This window comes from Mirounga angustirostris, unplaced genomic scaffold, assembly GCF_029215605.1.
Source record: "Mirounga angustirostris isolate CCGP_5_RB_7025 unplaced genomic scaffold, mMirAng1.0.hap1 SCAF_17, whole genome shotgun sequence".
In the NCBI taxonomy this organism is placed as follows: domain Eukaryota; kingdom Metazoa; phylum Chordata; class Mammalia; order Carnivora; family Phocidae; genus Mirounga; species Mirounga angustirostris.
Window position 1 is genome coordinate 22960958 of NW_026991725.1, and position 22054 is coordinate 22983011.

The 22054-nt window shown below is 56.9% G+C and overlaps 3 protein-coding genes across 4 annotated transcripts; all 3 read left to right on the forward strand.

Moving 5' to 3' along the window:
- Positions 1 to 764: 764 nt before the first annotated feature.
- HOXB9 (homeobox B9) lies at positions 765 to 8493 on the forward strand. Its single transcript, XM_045889074.3, has 2 exons — positions 765 to 2155; positions 4822 to 8493. The coding sequence occupies exons 1-2, from the start codon at positions 1639 to 1641 to the stop codon at positions 5055 to 5057; spliced, it is 753 nt and encodes a 250-aa protein (XP_045745030.1). The 5' UTR covers positions 765 to 1638; the 3' UTR covers positions 5058 to 8493.
- On the forward strand, positions 2029 to 15836 carry HOXB8 (homeobox B8). 2 transcript variants are annotated; one of them, XM_045889075.3, is made up of 3 exons: positions 2029 to 2155; positions 12763 to 13739; positions 14668 to 15836. In XM_045889075.3, the coding sequence occupies exons 2-3, from the start codon at positions 13316 to 13318 to the stop codon at positions 14973 to 14975; spliced, it is 732 nt and encodes a 243-aa protein (XP_045745031.1). In that variant the 5' UTR covers positions 2029 to 2155; positions 12763 to 13315; the 3' UTR covers positions 14976 to 15836. The 2 variants fall into 2 exon arrangements, with proteins under 2 accessions (XP_045745031.1, XP_064438149.1); XM_064582079.1 differs by having other exon boundaries at positions 14671 to 15836.
- A 1283-nt stretch (positions 15837 to 17119) lies between these two features.
- HOXB7 (homeobox B7) lies at positions 17120 to 20636 on the forward strand. Its single transcript, XM_045889078.2, has 2 exons — positions 17120 to 17638; positions 19811 to 20636. The coding sequence occupies exons 1-2, from the start codon at positions 17239 to 17241 to the stop codon at positions 20062 to 20064; spliced, it is 654 nt and encodes a 217-aa protein (XP_045745034.1). The 5' UTR covers positions 17120 to 17238; the 3' UTR covers positions 20065 to 20636.
- The last annotated feature ends 1418 nt before the right edge of the window (positions 20637 to 22054 follow it).

Genomic DNA, 22054 nt, shown 5'->3' on the forward strand with positions numbered 1-22054 from the left:
TAAACCCACCCGGAGGAGAATCGGTTCTGTCCAGGGGCTGTGCCTCCCTGTGTGCCTACATCACAAGAAGCGACTGTACCCAGGGCAGAAGCTGGAAGAACAGCGGCTGGGAGATGAGCCAGGAAGCCAGCCGGTGGCCCCAGGGGAGTCCCAGCGCAGGGCCGCATAGTAGATACCAATAAAACGGGCTATCTGAAAGCTGCAGCCAGAGTTCACAGGAGGGAAGGCGACGGGTGGTCGGGAGACTGACCCGCAGGCTCTCTGTCTACACTGGTACCTAATACCGATATTTGGAAATCTATCAGGACGGCAATGCCGGGCGAGAGGAGCCATCCAGAAGAGGCAAAAACTCACTGGTCCCCTTCTTCCCTGGGTGTCAGGGGAGATAACCATGGGACCCCTGTCCATACCTCTGCTCTGCTGACACTTTAGGGAAGTTCCCTTAACCCTTTCTCACATTCAGCTCCCCCAATGGGCAATTTTAAGGGCCTGGGCAGTTACCAGGGAAGGGAAGGAGTCATGGCTATGCCCCCTCCCCCGGAACCCCATACTTCCCTCTGAGCAGGGCCAGAGAGAGGCCCTAGAAATTTCAAGGAGCTTTGGCTAGTTGTATTAAACTCTTTTAGAGGCTCAACTTTCCAGAGCCTGATGAATACCTTCAACCTCATGTAGGTTCTGATTTTAGGATAGCTAAATTTTAGGACCAGATCATTGGACACGCACCCCCTTTGATTCCCCTGTCTCCTCTCTCAGCTATGGAGGGGTCAGGAGAAGCTCCCAGGCCTGTAAACCTCCCAACATAGTCACAGAGAACCCTCCAAAGCGGATAACGCCCTATAACCCCCCCCAACTTCTCCCCCATCCCCTTTACTTCATCTCCAATGGATTGCCGCTGCACCGCTGTTTAATAAACATCTTGTGTCAAGGGGACAGAGGAGAGGAAACGAGGCCTGCGGGGTGGAGTGGCCGTGCTTTCGGGGGGGGGGGGGCGGAGAGGACCACCTCCTCTTTAATTATGCTGTGGGCCTCTCGGTCTGCGCCCCAGGCTGGCTCTCTCCCTCCCTCTGCCCAGCTCGCCTTCGCTTCCTCCCGGACCCGCCTGGGGAGAGGGCTCCACAGCCTGCATCCCTCCCGAGGCAGCCCGCTGCTTTCCCTCCGCCTCTCCTCCGCCCCCGCCGCCCCATGTCGAGAACAACCCCCCTTCCTGCAAAAGGGGGGGGGCGCGGGCGGGCGGGCGGGCGGCCGGCAGCTCGGGCTGAGGTTACGTGGCCGCCGGAGCCCTGACGTGATAGCACATTGCATCAGCATAAAACAATCCATCCTCGATATGGAATGCGGTGCGGACGGATGACAGCGAGAGCGCAGCCCCCTCGCCCGATTGATTTATGTTGGAGCTGACGCTTTATCAGGCAGTCGGAAAAACTTTGACCAATCATTTTGCAAGGAGCGCTGAGCCGGGCTGCTCCACTGTACTTTGTTGGCTGAGAAGTTGAGCAGGGGGTGGGGGTGGGAGGGTGGGGGGCTGGGGGGGTCGCGTCCGAAAGCCCTCACACCGGTCTGGGTGCCACCTCTCCCTGCTTGGGCGCCGCCGCGCGAGCGCTTCCCTTCCCCCTGCGAGCGCCCGGATAATGTCTGAGAATGTCCATTTCTGGGACGCTTAGCAGCTATTATGTCGACTCGATCATAAGTCACGAGAGTGAGGACGCTCCTCCAGCCAAGTTTCCTTCCGGCCAGTACGCGAGCCCCCGGCAGCCGGGCCACGCGGAGCACCTGGAGTTCCCCTCGTGCAGCTTCCAGCCCAAAGCGCCGGTGTTCGGCGCCTCCTGGGCGCCGCTGAGCCCGCACGCGTCCGCAAGCCTGCCGTCCGTCTACCACCCCTACCTGCAGCCCCAGGGCGTCCCGCCGGCCGAGAGCAGGTACCTCCGCACCTGGCTGGAGCCGGCGCCGCGCGGCGAAGCTGCTCCGGGGCAGGGCCAGGCGGCGGTGAAGGCGGAGCCGCTGCTGGGCGCGCCTGGGGAGCTGCTCAAACAGGGCACGCCCGAGTACAGTTTGGAAACTTCGGCGGGCAGGGAGGCCGTCCTGTCTAATCAAAGACCCGGCTACGGGGACAATAAAATTTGCGAAGGAAGCGAGGACAAAGAGAGGCCGGATCAAAGTAAGTTATAAAAAGTGAGGAAATACCAGGCCGAAGGCCAGGCGAGGGGGAGGGGAGGGGAGAGGCAATAAACTGCGGACAATGTGAAGGGAGACCGCGGCGGTGGCCGGAGAGCGAGCGGGGGAGGAGGGAAGAGGGAGCAAGGAGGCGAGCAAGCGGGGTGTCCCCGAAGGGCAGACAGGCCGCTGGAGGAGCGCCGCCCCCACGGCTCCGCGTCCGGGAGGGGAACTGGGGCGCAGGCACCGCCTCGCTGCTCTCTCGGCCTCCCTTCCCCCACTCCCCCGGGGCTCGGGCTCAGAGCCCGGGGAGGAGGCTGACGACCGCCGGCCGGGGAGAGGGGCTGGCGGGGCCGGGGACCGGGCGGCGGCCAGCGAGGCCGGGAGCCCGCGCGGGGCTGCCCAGGGCCGCGCGGCTGGCAGAGCTCCCCGCGCCACGCGCAGACCGTAAAAGCCGGCCAAGGGGAAGTGGGAGGGGGCTCATTAGGATTTTATTTGCGATGCAACAGCTTGGCGGAGGATCGTTCTAGCAGATCTCGCGCAGTAGCCGCTCACGGTCCGCAGCCGGCGCCGGGAGGGGCGGGGAAGCCCAGGACCCGGTGACTGAGCCCCCTCCCCGGATGCGCCGGCCCCTCCCCGGGAGCCTTCCCTCCGGCCGCCCCCTCCCCTCCTTGGCACCCTCGCCCGGGCTGCAGCTTCCTTTTCTGCAGCCCCCGCTGCGCGCCGCGGGGCTCCCTAGCCCCAGCCGGAGCTGTCCGCCTCTCGGGGAGTCCGGGAATCGCTTCTGAACTTCGGGGCCGACAGCCAGAGTGGAGAAGGAGAGATCCCGAAGGGACCCTGGGGAGAGGAAGGGTGGGGGGGGAGGGTGGGAAGAGAGGCTTGCGGAAAGGTGGAGAACTTTACCCTCCGATGGTAGTTACTCCTCATCTCCCACTCCTCCAGAAGCACCCCCGCCAGGAACCCAAGTCTGGCTAATTTCCAGGAGGTGCTGCTGGCTGGATGTGGGAGTGGGGGGCGAGTCTCATATTTTTCGTTTGTAAGGCTGAGAAAGGCAAATTGGTTGGGGGCTCTTAGCTCCAAACAATAACCTCCAGGCTGGCCGGAACAAGTCCTCACCCCTTACTCTTTTGGGGGAGCGAGGGTCAGATTTTTTTCGTCTCTGCTTGCCCTGCCAGATTTCCCATCAACATAGTAGCCCACAGGCCCTTTGGGGCGTCCTCGTCTGCTGGAGGATAGAGGGCTGTCCCACTCCCCTGAGGTCCCTGCAGGGTGCTACCTCCTCCAGCCAGCCGAGGTTAAGAACCAGAACTAGCATTTGGGTAACACAGGCTCTTCCCAAAACCTCCCGGCTCACACCCAAACAGAACCCCCCACCCCAAAGCTCCAAACTCTGCCTGGAAAGCCCATTACTGCAAGGCCGTGGTTTGGCTAGGATCAATTATTAACAGTTTTTTTCCTCTTTCATATTTAATGCGGCTGCGGGTCCCATCCCAGGCAATCACATTAAGGAAATAGCACTGCAAATTGGTAAGACACGGTACTTAGTGTAGGAGGAACCAGATTATTTTTTAAAAATATATTCAGTGCTTTTCATTTGGGGAGAAGAATCTAGCAAAGGGTGGCTGTTATTTTTAATTGGGTCTGCTTTATTTGGCAACTTTTCTGAGTTCAGGAGGGTAGGGAGAGAGACGGTAAAGGAGACAAGCCTGTATATATTTTTGTTTCCTCTCCCCGCCCCCCACTCAAGTACCCCTTTCTCTGCTCTTCCTCACATGGAACCAGTTGGAGTTAGGTGTGCTGTGAAGGGCTTTCTGTTACCCCCACATCATCCATGGCTCCCCACCTTGGGACTGGAGCAATCTTGCTTCCCAATTTCCCTGAACTTGCTTTAACCAAACTGCGAGCTGAGCAGGAGCGGAAAAGGAGAGACTATTGCAACCATAAGTTATCTGTGAGCCCCTGGCGCTCCCTTGTCCACAGGCTGGAGTTGATAAATGGTTGCAATTGGGTTGCATGTGAATTGGAGTGTGCTGGATGTTTGCGTCTCTAAGTGCAGACCCATGTTTGCGGTGTGTACGTGGAGGGTGGGGGGACAAGTTATCTACAGACACACATGCCTGCTGCCATGTGGCCAAGGGATGCAAGCTTGTGATTAAGGCAGGGTGCACTCTGACTGGGCTGGAGAGCCAGGAGGTTTCTCAGCTGTGGCTGAATAGAAGCCGCTCTCCCCCAGCCCAACCCTACTCTAACGCCCCCAGACCCAAGGCCAGGACCCTCCAGGTCAACCACCTCTGGTTAGTCTGGTGATGCCAGTGTGTTTGTGTGGGGGGGCTGCTTTAGCCATGTTGGGCTTTGACCTGAGTCCTGACCAGTGGGGACCCAAGTGGAGAAAGAGATTGAGAGAGGACCGGAGGCAGGCAAAGCTTTGGAAATGCTGAGAAGCCTGGTACGTGTTTAGCTCCACTCTGTCCAAGTAACTCTCACCTGAAGGTGTCAATAGCAACTCCTGGCCCATCTCTGGGACGCCTTCTGGGAACTTGAAGGCCCAGGTCCCTTCTCTGCAATGCAAGATGGGGAGTGGAGGCCAGGGGTACGTCCTTTTGGAAGGAGAACATGGGGGCCTTTCATCCCCCCTTCCTTTCTTTGATTCTATCGCTGCTTCTCTTTCAGCCAACCCCTCCGCCAACTGGCTGCACGCTCGCTCTTCCCGGAAAAAGCGCTGTCCCTACACCAAATACCAGACGCTGGAGCTAGAGAAGGAATTTCTGTTCAATATGTACCTCACCAGGGACCGTAGGCACGAAGTGGCCAGACTCCTCAATCTGAGTGAGAGACAAGTCAAAATCTGGTTTCAGAACCGGCGGATGAAAATGAAGAAAATGAATAAGGAACAGGGCAAAGAGTGAAGACCCCCCCCCCGGCCCTCCCCGCCCCTTCCCCATCTCACACGTATTTATAAGTGATGGCTACAGGGCCAGTGCTGTCTGGGATGTATTCAAGTGAATGGGGAAGGGAGTCTTTCTCCTCCAAGTCCTTTTCTGCATCTAGAGCATCTCCTTTCCTTTGCCCTTTTACCTGTCCTTCTCTTCTTCCTGAGCCTCAGAAGGAAGTTTTGTTGATTTAGAAGGTAGACATGTAGTTGGCTTCTAACAAGGTGATGGGCCACAAGGAAAGAGAGACCCTAGTCAAGCCCCCCTAGCAATCCCCTTAATTTTTCTGGGAAGCCCCAGGCCCTCACTTCCAGCCTACCTATCTCCACCCCCTACCTGCACCCACCCCAAAGTCACCCAGGGACACTCCAACTGCATACAGCCCAAAAGAAGCCCACATACATAAAGCCTGGAGCCCACAGTAATAACGGGGAAAGCTCACAGCCAACACTCAATGAAGTGACACCCCAAATTCAGACCATTGCACCCCAAATCTGGCAGAACAGCCCTCAGACCACCAGCAAGCCCAGATTTTACCTTTGGCACAAGTAACACATCAAGAAGATGTCTAGAGACACATTCCTGAATGAGGCTCTGCAGCCCAAAGGGCTCAGCATCACAATACCATCTCTATGGAATCCCCAACTGACCCCCTCTGGACCCAAGGGCAAATGGGGGTAAACTCAGCCCCCAAGCTGGGGGGCTAGAAGGGGCAAGGAAAGGCAGCAGTGGTCTTATGAAGGTATCCTAGGACTTATGAAGGTGTTCCACACACACACACATTTTGTTGCAGGAAATGTTTAATTCTGCATGTTGTTTTCCTCTCCTTCCAACAAAAGGAGGTCAAATCGTGGGTCGTAAGCCTTGACAATGTCGTCTGTCCGTTCATCTGTGCCCCGCTTGACAGAGACTGTAGCTTCTCTTGCTCTCCACCGGCCCTGCATCCTTCCACATCCTCCCCAGCTCTGAAATCAACTCTGTTCGGCCAAATCCACCTTGCACCAGCGAGTTAAGCCGCCCCTTGTAGAAACCCCCGCCCCCCCCCCCATCCACCCTCCATCCCCTCCTAGCTCAACCCTACTAGAGGCAGGAAAGCCAGGTCGGGAGAGTCCTATTGAGAATTTATTGTGAATCGATTCCCAAGCTCCCTTCCGGGATAACTTGTAGAGGGCCGGGAGGAGCAAAGGCTCCAGCGCGAGGAGCCTGGCGCATTCCTCCCCATCCTGCCCACCTCTCGACCCAAGCGGAGGAGCCGGGGGCTCGGCGGCTGCCTGCCCCAGCGCAGAACGAGACCTGCCCCGGCGCCGGCCTTTGCATCCCGCAACTCGGGCCTGGATGGCGGTCTGCTCGGCTGCTGCGCGCGCTTCTGGGCAACGCGGTCCCGCGTGCAAAGGAAAGAGGCGAGATCGCACCTAAGCATCGGCCTGAAGCTTACTCTCTGCTTCCCTTCTTCCCCCCTGCTCCCTCATCTGTCCAGTCCCCTTCAATTCCATGAACTCTTCTTGCTCCTGCTTCTCCCGACCCTGCAAGGGGACATTCCAGTAGAACTTTTTTTGCTTTGTCGGTGGCTGTCGTGAAATTGTGCTGTGTTTTGTGATTTCTTTGGGGGTGATCGTCTCGTCTGTTTTCAGTTGTCGCTTATATGGGAGGGTTGTGGGTGGGAACGGGGAGGGCAAGGGGCCTAGAGCTCTGATTGTTTGTTTTGGAAGAAAAAAAAAAAACAAGAAAAAGAACAAAAAAATATATATCACTCTAGAAAATAAATCTCTCCTTGTGTCTCATTCTCTGTTGGCTCTCCTCACCTGGCCAGAGGTAGAGGTCCTAGTTCCAAGAGGGCAGCTTGGAAAAAACAGAGACTCCCGGGCCCAAGAGGTGTCTCCTTAGACCTTGCACAGAGCAGGCTTCCTGGTGGAGCTGAGAACTGGTCTGGACCCAAGGTCCCAAGACCTCTGCTTAAAGTGAGCAAGAGCCTTTCAGCAGGAGAGCTGGGAGACCGGAGGGGGATGGAAGGAAAGATGAGTGGTTTGGAGACGGGTCTCGTCTGCAGTGAGCAATATCTTCCTCCAAAGTGGCACTGGAGACCTCCCTACCAACTCCAGAGCCAGAGGGAAGGCAAGGCCTGCCCTGCCACTGCTGGAAGCAGTTCCTCTCTCAGCTGCCCGAGAACATCACCTTGGTTTGGGCACTAACTTCCTTCACCCATTCCCTGCAGCTGGGCGACTGGGCCTAGATAGAGGCCTTAGGAAGACCAGGCTGTCCTTCCTTCTGCTCAAAAGGAGTGAACCTCTGAGGGTTCTGGCCCCCACCTGGAATCTGAGGCTCGGATTTGAGCCACAGGGTAGCAGCCTTGGTGGAAAGCGGGTGGTTTGGTAAGAGGAGAGGCCTGGGCAGGCAGCTCCCATAGATAGGCAGGGAGAGGAGATTGGGAGTGCAACAGAAGTGTCTCCAGAGGGGGGAAAAAAATCACTCCCCAGTCGGACCCCAAAACTAAATGTGGTTGCCAGAGGCACCTTTCTGTCCCCATCAGACCCATCCCCTCCAGAGCCTCTTAGGAAGATCGCTGCTCCCCGCGGCCTTGCCCGTCTCAGCCAGGCGTTGGGATTGGGCTTCTGCCCGCCCGGCTGGCGCTGGGGTGCCGGCCGGCCGCCGGAGCCTCCCGCCAGGCCCATCCCAGCGGCGCTGCAGCCCGCCGAGCCCCCGAGGGTTGGGGGAGAGGTGGGGACAAAGCATGGCCCGAGCGAGAGGCGCCTGGAAGCGGAAAGGCCAGGCCTACCCCTCTCCAGCGAACGAAAGATATAATCGGACAGATTGCCAAAGGCAGGAGAAAGCGAAGCTCCTGGGTACGGCCCTGGGTACGGTCCTCCGAGGAGGGTTCCATTCGGGTTATAAAATGAATCTCGCTTTAGAGCTTGTGTAGACTAGGCTCCCTCCCCATCCTGGGCGCCCTGGAGCGAGCGGGCGCGGAGGGAGAGCCGAGCAGGCAAGCTTCCGCCGAGAAGAAACGCAAAGGCGCGGCTGGAACCGGACGGAGAGCGGCGGGACAGGGGGCGCGAGGCCTCCCGGGGAAGCCTCCGGCGGCGTCTGCGTCCCGAGCCCGGGGTGGCTTCTTGAAAGACAAACAAAGGCGAAGATGCGGAGGCTGGGAAGCCGGGGATGGGGAAATCTGTTGTCATAAAAGAGAGCGAGAGATTCAGAGGGGGAGACCGCGAGAGTGCGAGACGGAGAAGCCGGGAGAGGAATTCAGTGCCGTGTGCGCAGCAATAAAAGAATATGACCGCTATAAAAGTTTATAGCGTATAAATTTCTGAAGGTTAAGAAACTAAACAGCAGCAAAGCAAACAGTGAGGGGAAACTTTCCGGAGCTGCAAGAGCCGCAGCTGGGCCTGGGCTCTGGGGCTGGCGGGCGAACGGGTGGGCCAGGCTCCGGAGCCCCCACCCTCACCCGTCCCGGGCCGCGGGGCTTGGGGTTTGGGGGGGGGGGCGCCCAGGGGGCAAAGAGGGGAGAAGGGGGACTGGGGAGGGAAGAACACTTTGTTGTCACACAAGCTTCAGAGAACGCAATTCGGACTCTTCTCTTTGTTCTTCACACCCCCTCCAGAATCGGGCGTCCTAAACGAGAAGCCCCCTGCGCACACGCGCGCGCACACACACACACACACACACGGGTCCGGCGGGGCCAGACGTCTGGGCGCGGGCAGCCTCTTGATCCTTTTACAGCCCCCTCCCACCCTTCCAGGCCTCTTCTCTCCCCCCCACCCCGCCCCGCAAAAAAAGCCCAATTGTTTCTCCTCAGAATTTGAAACAATCGTGTTGGGTTTGAAAAGTGCTCGGCTCCCCCCTTTTACGGGCCATAAAGGGCGCACTGCCTGGCGGTCTCCGCCAGAAATTAGGGGCTTGCTGGGGGGCGGGGGTCAGTACGAGAGGAAAAAAGCTTATGGTTTCTTTTTTCCCTCCTTACCCCCCTCGCCTTTTTTTTTTTTTTTTAGCTTATCTGCACAATTTCATGAGCCATTCCCTGATTTCCGATGTCTTTTTTCTCGCCTGCTCTCGTTTCCCTCCCCCTTTTCTACTAATAATGAAAGTTTCTCGCGCTTGTCGCCTCGGTGGCTGGCTCTCCGGAGAAACTGGCCGAACCGGTGGCGGCGGCGGCGCCTTTTCTCAGGACGGCCGCTAGATGGCACCCTTGCTCCACGCGAAAATCCCCGGAGCGAAGGCTGCGGACTCTGGCGGCTGCACATCGCACCTTGGTCGGCCCTGAGTCTGTGAACTGAGCGCTACCGAAAGTCATGAATAATTTGCGCGTAATAAAAATATAGGGTTCATTATGGCCGTTCCCCCCGTTTTATAGATTTCAGATATAGCATACTGCGTCCCCCCCAATGGTCAATTTTCTGAGTTTTCCCCAGGAGGAGGTCTCAGTGCTTCTCACCCAGTTTCTGTGGTCGGTGGGGCAACAAATGCATGAAAACGGGGAATAGTAATAATAATAATAATAAAAGAAAAATGGGCAAAATAAAAGAGGAGAATTAGTTCGGAAAAATGAGATTTTCCGGGAGGGGGGCTAGAGGAATATCTGCGGATGCGGGTGAGCAGGTCAGGTGAAAGGGTCGAGCGGGCAGAAGAAGGTCGGATGGAGAGGAAGCTGCCCCGAAACGGGATCAGCAGCAGAGGGAACCGGGTGAGCCAGCCCGCGGTGTGTGGGGTACACCTTGGGGGGGTGGAATAGATCCCCGGCTTTGGTGGGGATTCGGAGGTGCCCAAAGCGGGCGGAGCGGATCAGCACGGACAGAGGCTTCAGAGCCTTTGTACGCGTCCGGGGCTGGGCGCGCGCCGGGTGAGCCAGGCGCGGGGCAGGGGCTCCCCAGGACCGCGAGGCGCGGGGAGGTCTCGTATGTTTTCTCGGTTGTTCTGCGCGCCCCAAGTTGGGCAGCCCAAAAAGTGTGCGTTTGCCGGATGGATGTGGGAGAAGGCACGGCGGCAGGAAGCAGGAGCCCGATTCTCGCCGCGTTCGGTGGTTTCCAGGTGGGAGCTCAGGCTCCGTGCGCCGCGGCCCCGGCAAACCTAGGGGACAAGGGTCCTTTCGCAATTTAGCAGCTGGAGGCCTGGACTCGGGCAATTTTCCTTCTGAGACCCGCGCGCTGTCTGCCCATAACCCTTTTAATTCCAAATCTCCCATTTCCTCCCGGCCCAGCCTGATCCGTGTCCCCCATCCGGACAAACCTGCCTGAGAAACACACAGCCCCCTCCTTAAAATTAGCCCCGCCGCGGTCTCTCTTCTCTTCCCCCAGGACCTGGTGCAAAGAGGCAAGCGGAGTTTCTCAACTTGAGTTTCTCTAATAAATCTGCGCTCCGTTGGGTGTTTATAAATTATCTCCTTGCTCTTGTTTTTTCTTATAATAGAAACATTTTCCTTCCATCAGGAATTTCTGGCACGGTGTAGGGATGATTTAGAACAAGCCATTGAATTTCTCCCTCACCGGTGAGTCCTCAAATCATGACCATAAAATCCCCCGCACTTGATAAAAATGTTCTCTTCGGCAACAACTTAACTCTGCCTTCCAGCTGCCTCACCACCCCCTCAGCCTCGCACTGAAAATCCAAGACCCTGGTTCTCTCCCCGCCTCTTCTCTGTTCCCTTTCAGCCCCTCTCCCATTCTCCCGATTCACTTTTGAAGGACCAAGTGGCTCTGCTGGGAACTTCCCCTTGGAAAAAGCTGATGGTTTCATTTTTTACAAAGGTTGGGGTAAATGGGATTCCCCCCCCCCCAAAGCACCCTTCCAAAAGCAAACCACTCTCTGGTGAATAAACAATGGCTTGAATGTATTTGTGAAGCCTCTACCTTTGTTACTAGAAATTTTCCTTCTTTCTCCCTCTCTCTCCTTCCCTTCTTTCTTTCCATTCCTTGGCCAGTGAGCCGATTCAGGAAGCCATTGGTTGGAACCCTGGGACTGGCGCCTTCGAGAACCTGGCCACCACCCTCCGTAGGCCAGACAGGCTGGGGAAGGCAAAGGCAGGAGGGGGTGGTGCCCACGCAGCTCGGCCTTCTAGGCTGTGCCTCAGGCCCCAGGTCCCCAGGTCTGGAGAGAGAGTTGGGTTTAACTACAGGCTCCCCAAGGGGAGAGGAGAGAAAATGGGGACTCTGTGGCCTTGCTGCATCCAAATCCCCTCTACCCCAAGGTCAGTTCAGGTAGTGATGATGGCTCAAAGGTCGCTGAAAGCTACAAGTTCCCCCGCCCCATACATACACTCTGCAGCCTCTACCTAGAGCGGAGGAGAGGACAAGAACGCAAGCCTCAAACCAAGCACCTGGGCCTCAGTGTCCCGCAGCGGCCTCCATGGCCCTTCCCTCCCTTTGATGTGCTCAAGGGCTCGGTGGTGCCCCCTCACCCTAGGGTGCCGCAGAAGGTGTGGAGGGCTGGGCTGGAAGGTTGGGGAGCCAGTTGAACTTGGTTAGTAGGTCCCAAGGCCTCGGTGCAGGAGTGGGACTGCCCAGCTGGGTGTCATCCTGCCAGTGGCACCAGGCCCCTCTCCCATCTCACAAAGTTGGTCCCCCAAAGCGCTGACTGGAGACCCTTCTCTCCATCCCAGCACTTCTCTCCAGGCCAAGGAGGTTGTGCACAGCTGCGGATTTGGCGGTTGCTGGGCGAACTTTGCTCCCTGTTTCACCACTGCCCATTAAGCAGAAAGTTTCTTTCCCCCCTCCTGGTCCCTCCTCATGCCCTGCGGGACCCCTTCTCCAGAGAAAATCCTGCTTGTTTGTTGAATGAGGGAGAGTGGGTGCGTGGCCTGGGTGGAGCAGAGAGGAGGTGGTTTGGGGGCTGGGGGGGGTAGGTAGGGGCAGGTGCTGGCCCCAGCTGAAGGAGGTGAAATCTCAGAAAAGTCACCGTTTGCGCCGAAAAAACCCATAATCGTTCTCATTTCGGCTTCGTCACCCCCACCGCGCTGCAGTCGGGCGGCGGGGCGCTCGAAGCTGCAGTTTTATAGCTGTAGAGGAAAGAACTCGTAAAATGCTAACAGCTTTTATGCGCTGCGGCATAAACAACAACAGACTCCGGCTTTATTGCGTTTTATAGTTTGTTAAAGAGTTTACAGCCGTTTTTGGGGGGCCGGTTACCCAGCCAATTCCCTCCACACGATAGTTAAACGTTTATCAATAATAAGGAAATTGATCATTAAAGCCTTAAATATGACTACCTCGTTTGTTTGAAAATATGTTTAGGAGAGGAAGCTGTATGATTTGATAACTTGTATTAAAATACCAATTACATTTATAGGACCTTTTAAAACTCGGCGCAATTAAACCGTGTTCTTTTACATTTTTCCGAAGCGACCCTGACATTTAAAAAGACTCCAACTGCCTCGTTAAAATCGCGAAATTAACAGCGTGCCTACGCCTGGCGCGTTGTGTATGTGTGTGTGCGTGTTTTTTTTCTGTGACTCCCCCACATCAGTCTTTGGGGGTGGTCTGCGAAGGTATTTGATTTGTTGTGAGGCAAGAGATATCTCATTAATGTAGGTAGTTAAACAGATTTAATCCGTATTCATTCTCTCTCTCACCCCCTCTCCCTCTCCCCCTCTCTCCCCCTCTCCCCCTCGCTCTCCCTGGGTGTTTTTTTTCTTCCCCTCCTTTTTTTTTTTTTTTCCGCTCTCTCCTCACTCCCTGGCGCTCTCTCGCTCTAGCTCTCTCTCTCGCTCGCTCTCTCTCGCTCGCGCCCTCGCTCTGCGTTCTGTCCGGGAGGAGTACGGAGAAGCCAATAGGATGCGGGGTCTCTAATGGATGCAAATGATCATGAAAAGACAGTGCAAAATATGAAACAACTCATTTGCAGGGAAGTAAATCACCGAAAACTGTTTATGAACTGGCATCCCTTCTTCGAAATGTAAAGCGAGGACCTCTTTAAGTGGCGGTATATTTTTGTTTGGGGGGTGGGGGGTGGGGGGAGGGCGAGCGAGCTGCGGCTGCCATGCAAGCTTAGACTTTTGGAGGCTTCGCTGTCCTTTTCTATTCCTGGAAATCACAAAAAGTGTGGCGGCTTCGAGATCTTCGCCTTTTCTTTCTTTTCTTTTTTTCCCCCCTCCTCCCTTTCCCTCTCCTTTTCCTGGCGAGGGTGACTAGGAGCCGGCGAATCCGCGTTTTTTTTCTCTCTCTCCCTCCCTTTCCCCCTCCCCACCCCCTCCCCAACAGCCCCCAACTACAGCCGCCGCCGCCGCCGCCGCCTCAAAATTCAATAAAATGAGCTCTTATTTCGTCAACTCACTGTTCTCCAAATACAAAACCGGGGAGTCCCTGCGCCCCAATTATTATGACTGCGGCTTCGCCCAGGACCTGGGCGGCCGACCCACCGTGGTGTACGGTCCCAGCGGCGGCGGCAGCTTCCAGCACCCGTCGCAAATCCAGGAGTTCTACCACGGGCCGTCGTCGCTGTCCACCGCTCCCTACCAGCAGAACCCGTGCGCCGTGGCGTGCCACGGGGACCCGGGCAACTTCTACGGCTACGACCCGCTGCAGCGGCAGAGCCTGTTTGGTGCGCAGGATCCAGACCTGGTGCAGTACGCCGACTGCAAGCTCGCGGCCGCCAGCGGCCTGGGCGAGGAGGCCGAGGGTTCAGAGCAGAGCCCGTCGCCCACACAGCTCTTCCCCTGGATGCGCCCGCAAGGTGAGCTCGCGTCTGGGCCGGCCGGGGGCGGAAGGGAGACCAGAGGGCCCGAGGCCGGGCAGGGGGCCGGGCAGGCCCGGAGCATTTCCTCCAGCGCCTGGGAGAAGTGCCTGCTCAGGTCCGATCGCCTCCCACTTCTTTCCTCCTTCCTTCCTCCCTTCCTCCCTTCCTTCCTCCTTTCCTTCCTCCCTTCCTCCTTTCCTTCCTCCCTTCCTTCCTCCTTTCCTTCCTTCCTTCTTTCCTTCCTTCCCTCCCTCCTTCCTTCTTCCCTCCCTCCCTCCCTCCCTTCCTCCCTCCCTCCCTCCCTCCCTTCCTTCCTTTCTTTTTTGTTTCCCTTGAAGGGGGGTCGCTAAGCGACATTTCCTGAATCCATAAACCCCTCACCCTGCCTTACTTTTCTTCTTCTCATCCTTTTTTCCCCCTTTTACTGTTTTATGGGGGTAGTGGAGAGAGGGTGGTGGGAGTGGGGGCGCTCAACTTTTGCACTTCTCAATTGCTTTATAGTTTAATTACCCTGAAGAAACTTTTCTTCTGGGGCAGAGGCTCTGGGGGCTTTTCAAGGTGGGTCCATTCGTCCCCATCCGGGCTTTTTTTATTCTTATTGCCCCCACCCTTCACATCCTTCCTTCTAAAGTTTATGGCACTTTTAATAGATTTGAACCACCCCCACCCAACTCCCTGGTGCTGGTTACCAGAGGAGGGGGCTCCCTTAGATTCAGTGGTGTCTGATCCCTCTCACCACCACCACCACCACCCCCCGCGACCGCTGACCGCGGCCTCCCAGCGCCCCCGCCCCTGCACGGGGTAGAAGGTCCCCTGCCCTTATTATACTGGTCTCTTAGGCTGGTTCACGAATCTTCCAACCTTCTCCGTCTCTGCCCCCTCCCCCCTCCCCCCCCCCCCGTCGCGCCTTTTCCCCCCTTCCCAGCAGCCGCCGGACGCAGGCGAGGCCGACAGACCTACAGCCGCTACCAGACCCTGGAGCTGGAGAAGGAGTTCCTATTTAATCCCTATCTGACTCGCAAGCGGCGGATCGAGGTATCGCATGCGCTGGGACTGACAGAGAGACAGGTCAAAATCTGGTTCCAGAACCGGAGGATGAAGTGGAAAAAAGAGAACAACAAAGACAAGTTCCCCAGCAGCAAATGCGAGCAGGAGGAGCTGGAGAAACAGAAGCTGGAGCGGGCCCCGGAGGCGGCGGACGAGGGCGACGCGCAGAAGGGCGACAAGAAGTAGGCTCCAGCTGGGACTGCCAGGGCCGCGGCGCCCTCCGTCCGTGGGTCCCCCGACCACGCCACGGCCGTCGCCCGCCCCCGCCCGAGAGAGCTCTGGCCCCGCGAGCGGGGCCCGGAGCCCGGCCTCCCGCCGCAGCGTCCCCCGCCGCGCCAGTCCCCGCTAGTGGTAGTATCTCGTAATAGCTTCTGTGTGTGAGCTACCGTGGATCTCCTTCCCTTCTCTTGGGGGCCGGGGAGGGGGGGGAAAGAAAAGGATTTTAAGCAAGGACTCCCTCGCCCTGCGAGGGTGAGCGGCTGCGGCCTGGCTGAGCCCCCCACGCCCCCGCCCCGTGTAAAAAGCCTCCTTGTGCAATGGTCTTTTTTCCTTTGAACGTGCTTCTTTGTAATGACCGAAGTACCGATTTCTGCTAAGTTCTCCCAACAACATGAAACTGCCTATTCACGCCGTAATTCTTTCTGTCTCCCTCTCCTTCTCTCTCTTCTCTCTTCTCTCTCTCTTTCTCTCTCTCTCTCCGTCCTCATTTCCCCCTCCCAACCCCTCTCTCCCCGCTGCCCTCCCTAGCTCGCTGGCTTTCTCTCTTGCTTCTCTCTTTTCCTCCCAACCCCCCCCCCCCTTTGGTTTGGCAATTTCGTCTTAAGTGTTTCTCAAAAGAGGTTACTTTAGTTAGCATGCGCGCTGTGGGCAATTGTTAAAAGTGTTCTTAGGTTTACTGTGAAGAGAATGTATCCTGTATCCGTGAATTGCTTTATTGGGGGGTGGGAGGGCTAATTATATATTTTGTTGTTCCTCTATACTTTGTTCTGTTGTCTGCGCCTGAAAAGGGCGGAAGAGTTACAATAAAGTTTACAAGCGAGAACCCGAGACTGGCCCGGCCCGCGCTCCTCATTTGCCCCCGGCGCCTTGCAGAGCTGGGGAGAGCCGGTCACCGGGCTCCTGCGCCCGCCAGGCCAGGCAGCCCAGAGGAGGGGGCGGGGGCTGGAGGCAGGTGGTGCGAGTCCCTTGGCCCAGAGGCGCAGGGGGTGAGGGAGGCGGCTGCGCCTGATTGGAGGAGAGAGGAACGGGGGAGGGGAGCCCAGAGAAACCCCCTCCCTTCGCGTTCCGAGGCTGCTGGCGCGAGACCCTGGCGCCCAGGCCACGCTGGAGAGATGCGCCCGGGCTGGTGGCTGTATCCCCCTCCAACTCCCCCTTTGTTTCTGTGGGCCCTCTCCTGTTTGTGCGTGCATGTGTGTGGAGGGGTGGATAAAACTGGAGTGCAGGGCCGCTGAACAAGCTTATATATTTATTTTTCCCGGATTGGGTGGGTGGGTGGGTGGGGGGAGCAGGAGGAGAGGAGAGATGCTCTGCCCCGCCTCTCCCTCTCCACGACTTGGCCACCTTCGCCCAGCTCCGAGGTCGTGGCTCGCCGCCTTCCTTCCTTCGCTGCCCCTGCTTCTCCGGCAGCCACGCTCGACTGAGGCATCCGCCTCCCGGAACCAGGAGAGCAGTATACCCAGGCCGCCCTCCTCCCTTCCTTTCTCTTCCCACCCACCCCACCCCCCCCTTCCTTTTTTATCTTCAAACTTTTTTTTTTTTTTTAAGCCACCAGAAACCGCAGCATCCAACGCCCGTGGGCTGGATCCCGCGCCTGTAGGAGCACCCACGAAGCCTCACTGCATCCCTGCCTGTATGTCTGGGGGCACCGAGAGAGAGCCAGGAGGCCAGGCTCACCTCCGCTCCTCACCTCGGGAGGACCGGACCAAGTTCCCCCAAAGGCCCAGCCAGGCGAAATTGGCCCAGATTAATAAAGACCTGACCTGCCCCCACCCACCCAGTTGCGGGCAATCCCTGCATTTGTTTCTCGTTGGGTAACCGGCTGGGGAGGTGGGGGGGGGGGTGACAACACGGATCGCTCGGAGGTTATTTATTTTCCCTTCTACTCAATCCCTTCCTCCCCAAATCTCGCCTGCAAGCTGCCTCCAGCCCAAGGGGGTCGACAGCGGCCCTTGAGCCCCCAGCCCCAATCCACAGGGCTTGGCTTTCCCATTCATTATTGATCATATTTTATAAATCCAACGCCACACAATTTTTTCCACATTACCGGGAGCCGTGGGGAGGCCGCCCGGCCATTGGCGGAGGGGACGTCACGTGGGCGGGGTCACGTGGTCCGGAGAGGAAAAAGGGGGTCCTTTTTGGTGTAAATCTGGACTCTAATTCTGTAATATATCAAGGAATCTCGTAAAACCGACACTAAAACGTCCCTGCCTACAAATCATCCGGCCAAATTATGAGTTCATTGTATTATGCGAATGCTTTATTTTCTAAATATCCAGCCGCAAGTTCGGTTTTCGCTACCGGAGCCTTCCCTGAACAAACTTCTTGTGCGTTTGCTTCCAACCCCCAGCGCCCGGGCTATGGAGCGGGTTCGGGCGCTTCCTTCGCCGCCTCGATGCAGGGCTTGTACCCCGGCGGGGGGGGCATGGCGGGCCAGAGTGCAGCCGGCGTCTACGCGGCCGGCTACGGGCTCGAGCCGAGTTCCTTCAACATGCACTGCGCGCCCTTTGAGCAGAACCTCTCCGGGGTGTGTCCCGGCGACTCCGCCAAGGCGGCGGGCGCCAAGGAGCAGAGGGACTCGGACTTGGCGGCCGAGAGTAACTTCCGGATCTACCCCTGGATGCGAAGCTCAGGTAACGCCGCGCACCGAGCCATCCCGAGCCGCAGTGGCCCGGCCACATTCCCCGGAAGGCGCCCCCTTCCCGGCCAAGTGCTCCTTTCCGCGTCCAGAGTGCCCCCGGTAGGAGGTCGGCCCTGGGGACGCGGCAGCCCCTCGGCCGCAACCCGGCGCACCGCCCCCACCCCCACCCCACCCCCATCCCACCCCCATTTTTGCTCGGTGCTCTCAGGCTCCTTCTGCTCCCTCGGCGGATCTTTCTCCGCCGACGCCGTGGCGCTCCGAGCCCCCCGCCCGCCCCCCACCTTTCCTCCCGGCCTTTTAGCTTTAAATATTTATCAGCCGCGCCGGCACGGGCTGGAGACGAGGCCGTTTGTCTTGTGGAGGAAGGCTGGGGTTTGCAGAGAATAGCCATTAGGGTCTCCCCCCTCCCTTCTCCCTTCCCCCGCCGGGGATCTCAGCTCTGGGTGTGTCCCTCAGCCCCAGCTTGGAGGTCTGGGGGAGGGGGCCCGCAGCGCAGAGCAATTCTCCCCTCCCCCTTCCTTCCCAGCCAACCCCGCTCCCCCATTATTCCCTTCTGGACAATTAGAGGTGGGCTCTAGAGGCTTGGCGGGAGGAGGGGGTATGAGAAGAGATGAAGATCCAGCCAGGGACACAGAGCCAGAGAGGCAGGTGGAGAGAGGGGGGTTGAGGCCAAGAGAGATGAGGCTCCTGACCCCCCAGTGAACTTGGGAAGGGGGAAGCAGAGCTAGAGAAAGGGTCAGAAGCCTCATAGGAGTACAGCAGGCTTCCTCAGGTGCCCTTCCTAGGGCGCCTAAGTACCCCCTGGAGAACTGGCCAGCAAGTTTGCAGGTATTGTTCCAGAAGGGTGAATGTCCTCTTTGGGGAGGGACTAGGACTGCATGGAGCCAGATCACGAGTTAGAGAGTGCAGGCCACTGAGCCAGCGGCTGCAGGAGCCCCAAGGGACCCAGGCTCTGTGGGGTCTCCTGACTAGCCTGAACCAGACATCTTTCTTCATGCTGCCCTGAATTCAGGGGCCAACTCCAAGGTTCAGAAGGCCCAAGACTTGTGGTCAGAGACTCCCCAGTCCAGTCAGAAGAGGCCCAGCTCTTACACCATCAGTATTAGTGGTCACGGTCCCCATTACCTGCTCCATAATTCAACTGCCTTTCCAGTTGGTTTATCAAAGCCCCAATTTTTCTGCTCGTAAACATTTCAGCTTGGCTTTTATCTGACTTGGAATTAGGGCCCCTAGGCTCTCCTCCCATGTCTACTTCCCAGGAGGGCTCGTACCAGCACCTCCCCCAGTACAACCTCCCCCAAGGCTCCTTAGGGTTTCGGCCTAACCTGGAAAGCTCTCCTCTGCCCTTCAGTCCCCACTTCCCAGATACTTCATGTTCCACCCCAAGCCAGGCTGCTGTCTCCCCTGTGCCTTTCTGGAGGCCCAAAGATTGATTTGGAAAACTGGGTTGTCTGGGCAGGTGGGCAGGCAGGACAGCCTGGCCCTGTCTGAACCTGAGCCACTCACTGGAAAAAGTCATCAGAGGGCCCCTGCTGTCAGGCCAACTCCAGGCTCCCAGGAAATCTGCAAATTCTCACCTCCTCCTCATTCCACAACAGGCTCTGCGTGTGTGTGTGTGTGTGTGTGTGTGTGTGTGTGAGAGAGAGAGAGAGAGAGAGAGAGAGAGAGCGCGAGCCTGGGTCTGTGAGCTTCCTTTGTTTCCTTTTCTTTTTGGGAAAAGCACTCAAGCCAGGCCTAGAGCCCCACTCCACTTGCATGGTTTCCATTGCCTCTTACCCTAAAGACCATCAGAGTCGTATCCAAAAGGGGGAGTCTTAGGGTGCCTGGTCTCAGGGGTGATGGGAAGATTAACCTTCCTTCTATACCACATACACCCCTCCGGTGCAGGGCCTTCAAAAGCCAGCTGGTTAAATCTTGGGTTCAGAAGCCCTAGGCTGGAAGACTTTCTGGGTGGCAAATGGGGACGTTTGCCTCAGGAGGCCTCTAGGAACGTTGAGGGAAGAGGGAAGGCACACACTGGGGTATGGAAAGTAAGACTTTGGTTTAGAGGGGAAATGGGCTCTGCCACCCACTGACCCCAAACCTAAGGGTCTGAGAGGGAGATGGGCACTCTCGTGGCTTTTCCCACACGCACTCATTATTCTCCTTTAAATACTGTGCGCAGGGACTGACCGAAAGCGAGGCCGCCAGACCTATACCCGCTACCAGACCCTAGAGCTGGAGAAGGAGTTTCACTACAATCGCTACCTGACCCGGCGGCGGCGCATCGAGATCGCGCACGCGCTCTGCCTCACCGAAAGACAGATCAAGATCTGGTTCCAGAACCGGCGCATGAAATGGAAAAAGGAGAACAAGACCGCGGGCCCTGGGGCCACAGGCCAGGACAAGGCCGAGGTGGAGGAGGACGAGGAAGAGTGAGAGCCGGAGAAAGGGCAGAGGAAGAGAGCCAGAAAGGGAGAGGGGGGAAGCCCAGCTCTGAGAACTGAACCAGGAAACTAAAATTAAATAGGGAGGGGGAAAACTATTTAAGTAGTGGAAAGCAGTTTAAAAATTTTTTTAAGGAGAGACGTGAAATTTTGGTTTCTTAACACTGAAAAAGAATACTACCTACAGAAAAGTCCGGCGGGTTTGTTTTGTACGATATGGGAAGAAAATCACCTACCTGTTCTGTAGCTTTTCTGCCTCCCCTTTTCTATGTCGCTACTGTAAGGTCTTTGTAAAATCTTGCTGTTTTGTAAGCCCCTTTCTTTGAAGCTGTCTTTGTGGTCTGTGGGTCTGGACTAACGTGTGTGGTTCCCTGTCCTCCTGAGCCCCCCTCCTTCCCAGTAGCGGACTGAAGGGGCCTTAGGGAGCCCCATGGACCCACCGACTAGCTCAAGTGTCGCCTCTGTGCACCTGGCCTGCTCCTTGCTCCCGCTAGCCCCTGTGAACCTCTTTACATTGTATGTGTACCTGAAGGATGGAGAAATAAAACACAATTTAAAAACGAACAGATGACCTATTTTCTGTGTTTCCCTAAAGCTGAGGGTGGGGGGTCAGGGTCAGGGTGAGCCATGCATCCCTGAGCCCCTTGGCTCCAACTTCTGCTGCTAGTCATTTCTTTCTGTGCTGGGGTCTGCTCTTTTTCCTGGTGCTCCTGGCTCTGGGGGCCGTCAACAAGTGAACCCCGATAGGACACACGCACCTCCCTTTACATTCTTTTACACACACTGACATACCCAAATGCACAAATCACACATATTTACAGGCTGACGTCACACATAAGTAAATCTATACATTGTCACCTACAGTCACAACTAAACACCCCATATTCATATGTCCATAAATAAACATGCGGGCATTCACACATCCCAACTCTACCCTGGAACACTGTGTTCACACACACTCACAAGTAAACACACATTCACACTTAACAGCGACATTGATACATACCAATGCGCATTCACACATTGGCTTATAAACACAGATTCACATTTGCCCCCAAGTAAACATATCCATGAGCCCACACGCTCAGTCACACCCGTTCACAAAACAAAACCCGCACCCTTCCGCAAACTCTGCCTCATCCAGGCCTTCAAACCAGGCTGCGGCTTGGTGGCGGAGCTGGGGCACAAATACAGAGCTGAAATCCGAAGTGTTAGGCCCCACGCGACGGAAGAGGGGAAGGAAAGGGAAGGTGACCACCCAAATCCACTCCCGCTTCTTGGGCGGCGTTGGGCAGAAGCCAGGCCGCCGAGCAGACGCTCCCCTCCAGCCCAAAGAGGCCTCCAACACCAGGGCGCGCCCGGGCTTCCGCCCCCTCGGCAAGCATTTTCCGCAAGACCTATTCGGTTATTTTATTTCAACTTATTTTACTTTCATTTATCTCATTCTAAATTAACACAGCGATCCAAACAGAATTTTTAAATGGGTGGAGGGAGGAGTGGATGACCCCTGAGAACGGGAGCCTGAGCGGTGCAAGTTTACCCGGGTAGTGTGGCCGCATCCCGGCCGCTGTGAGCCCAGCCGCGGGCCGCGGGAGCTCCGCGGGCTTCCTCCGCGCGTTGCTGCCCGCGGTCCGCGCTGCCGGCGACCTGGAATCATCTCCGGAATACAGAGACAGAGAGAAAAAAGAGAAAACAATTTTGGGGGGATGGTATTTCGTTTCCTGCATTTAGGCGCTGGTAGCTCAATTCAAAATACAGGAGTATTTCAGGGAAAACTGGGAAACACGGGGTGAATTTTGTTTGATGGTGGTGGTGATGGTGGGTTTTTTTTTCCCCCCTCCAAAACACCCCTTGATTGAGGAACATAAACCTGGAGGACGGCCCCTACACATCTAGACCTGTGGAGCTGATTTTTAGAATTTATTCGATTATAAACCTTGGATTATTTAAATGCAAAGAACAGGTTTGGGGACAGAAAGGGG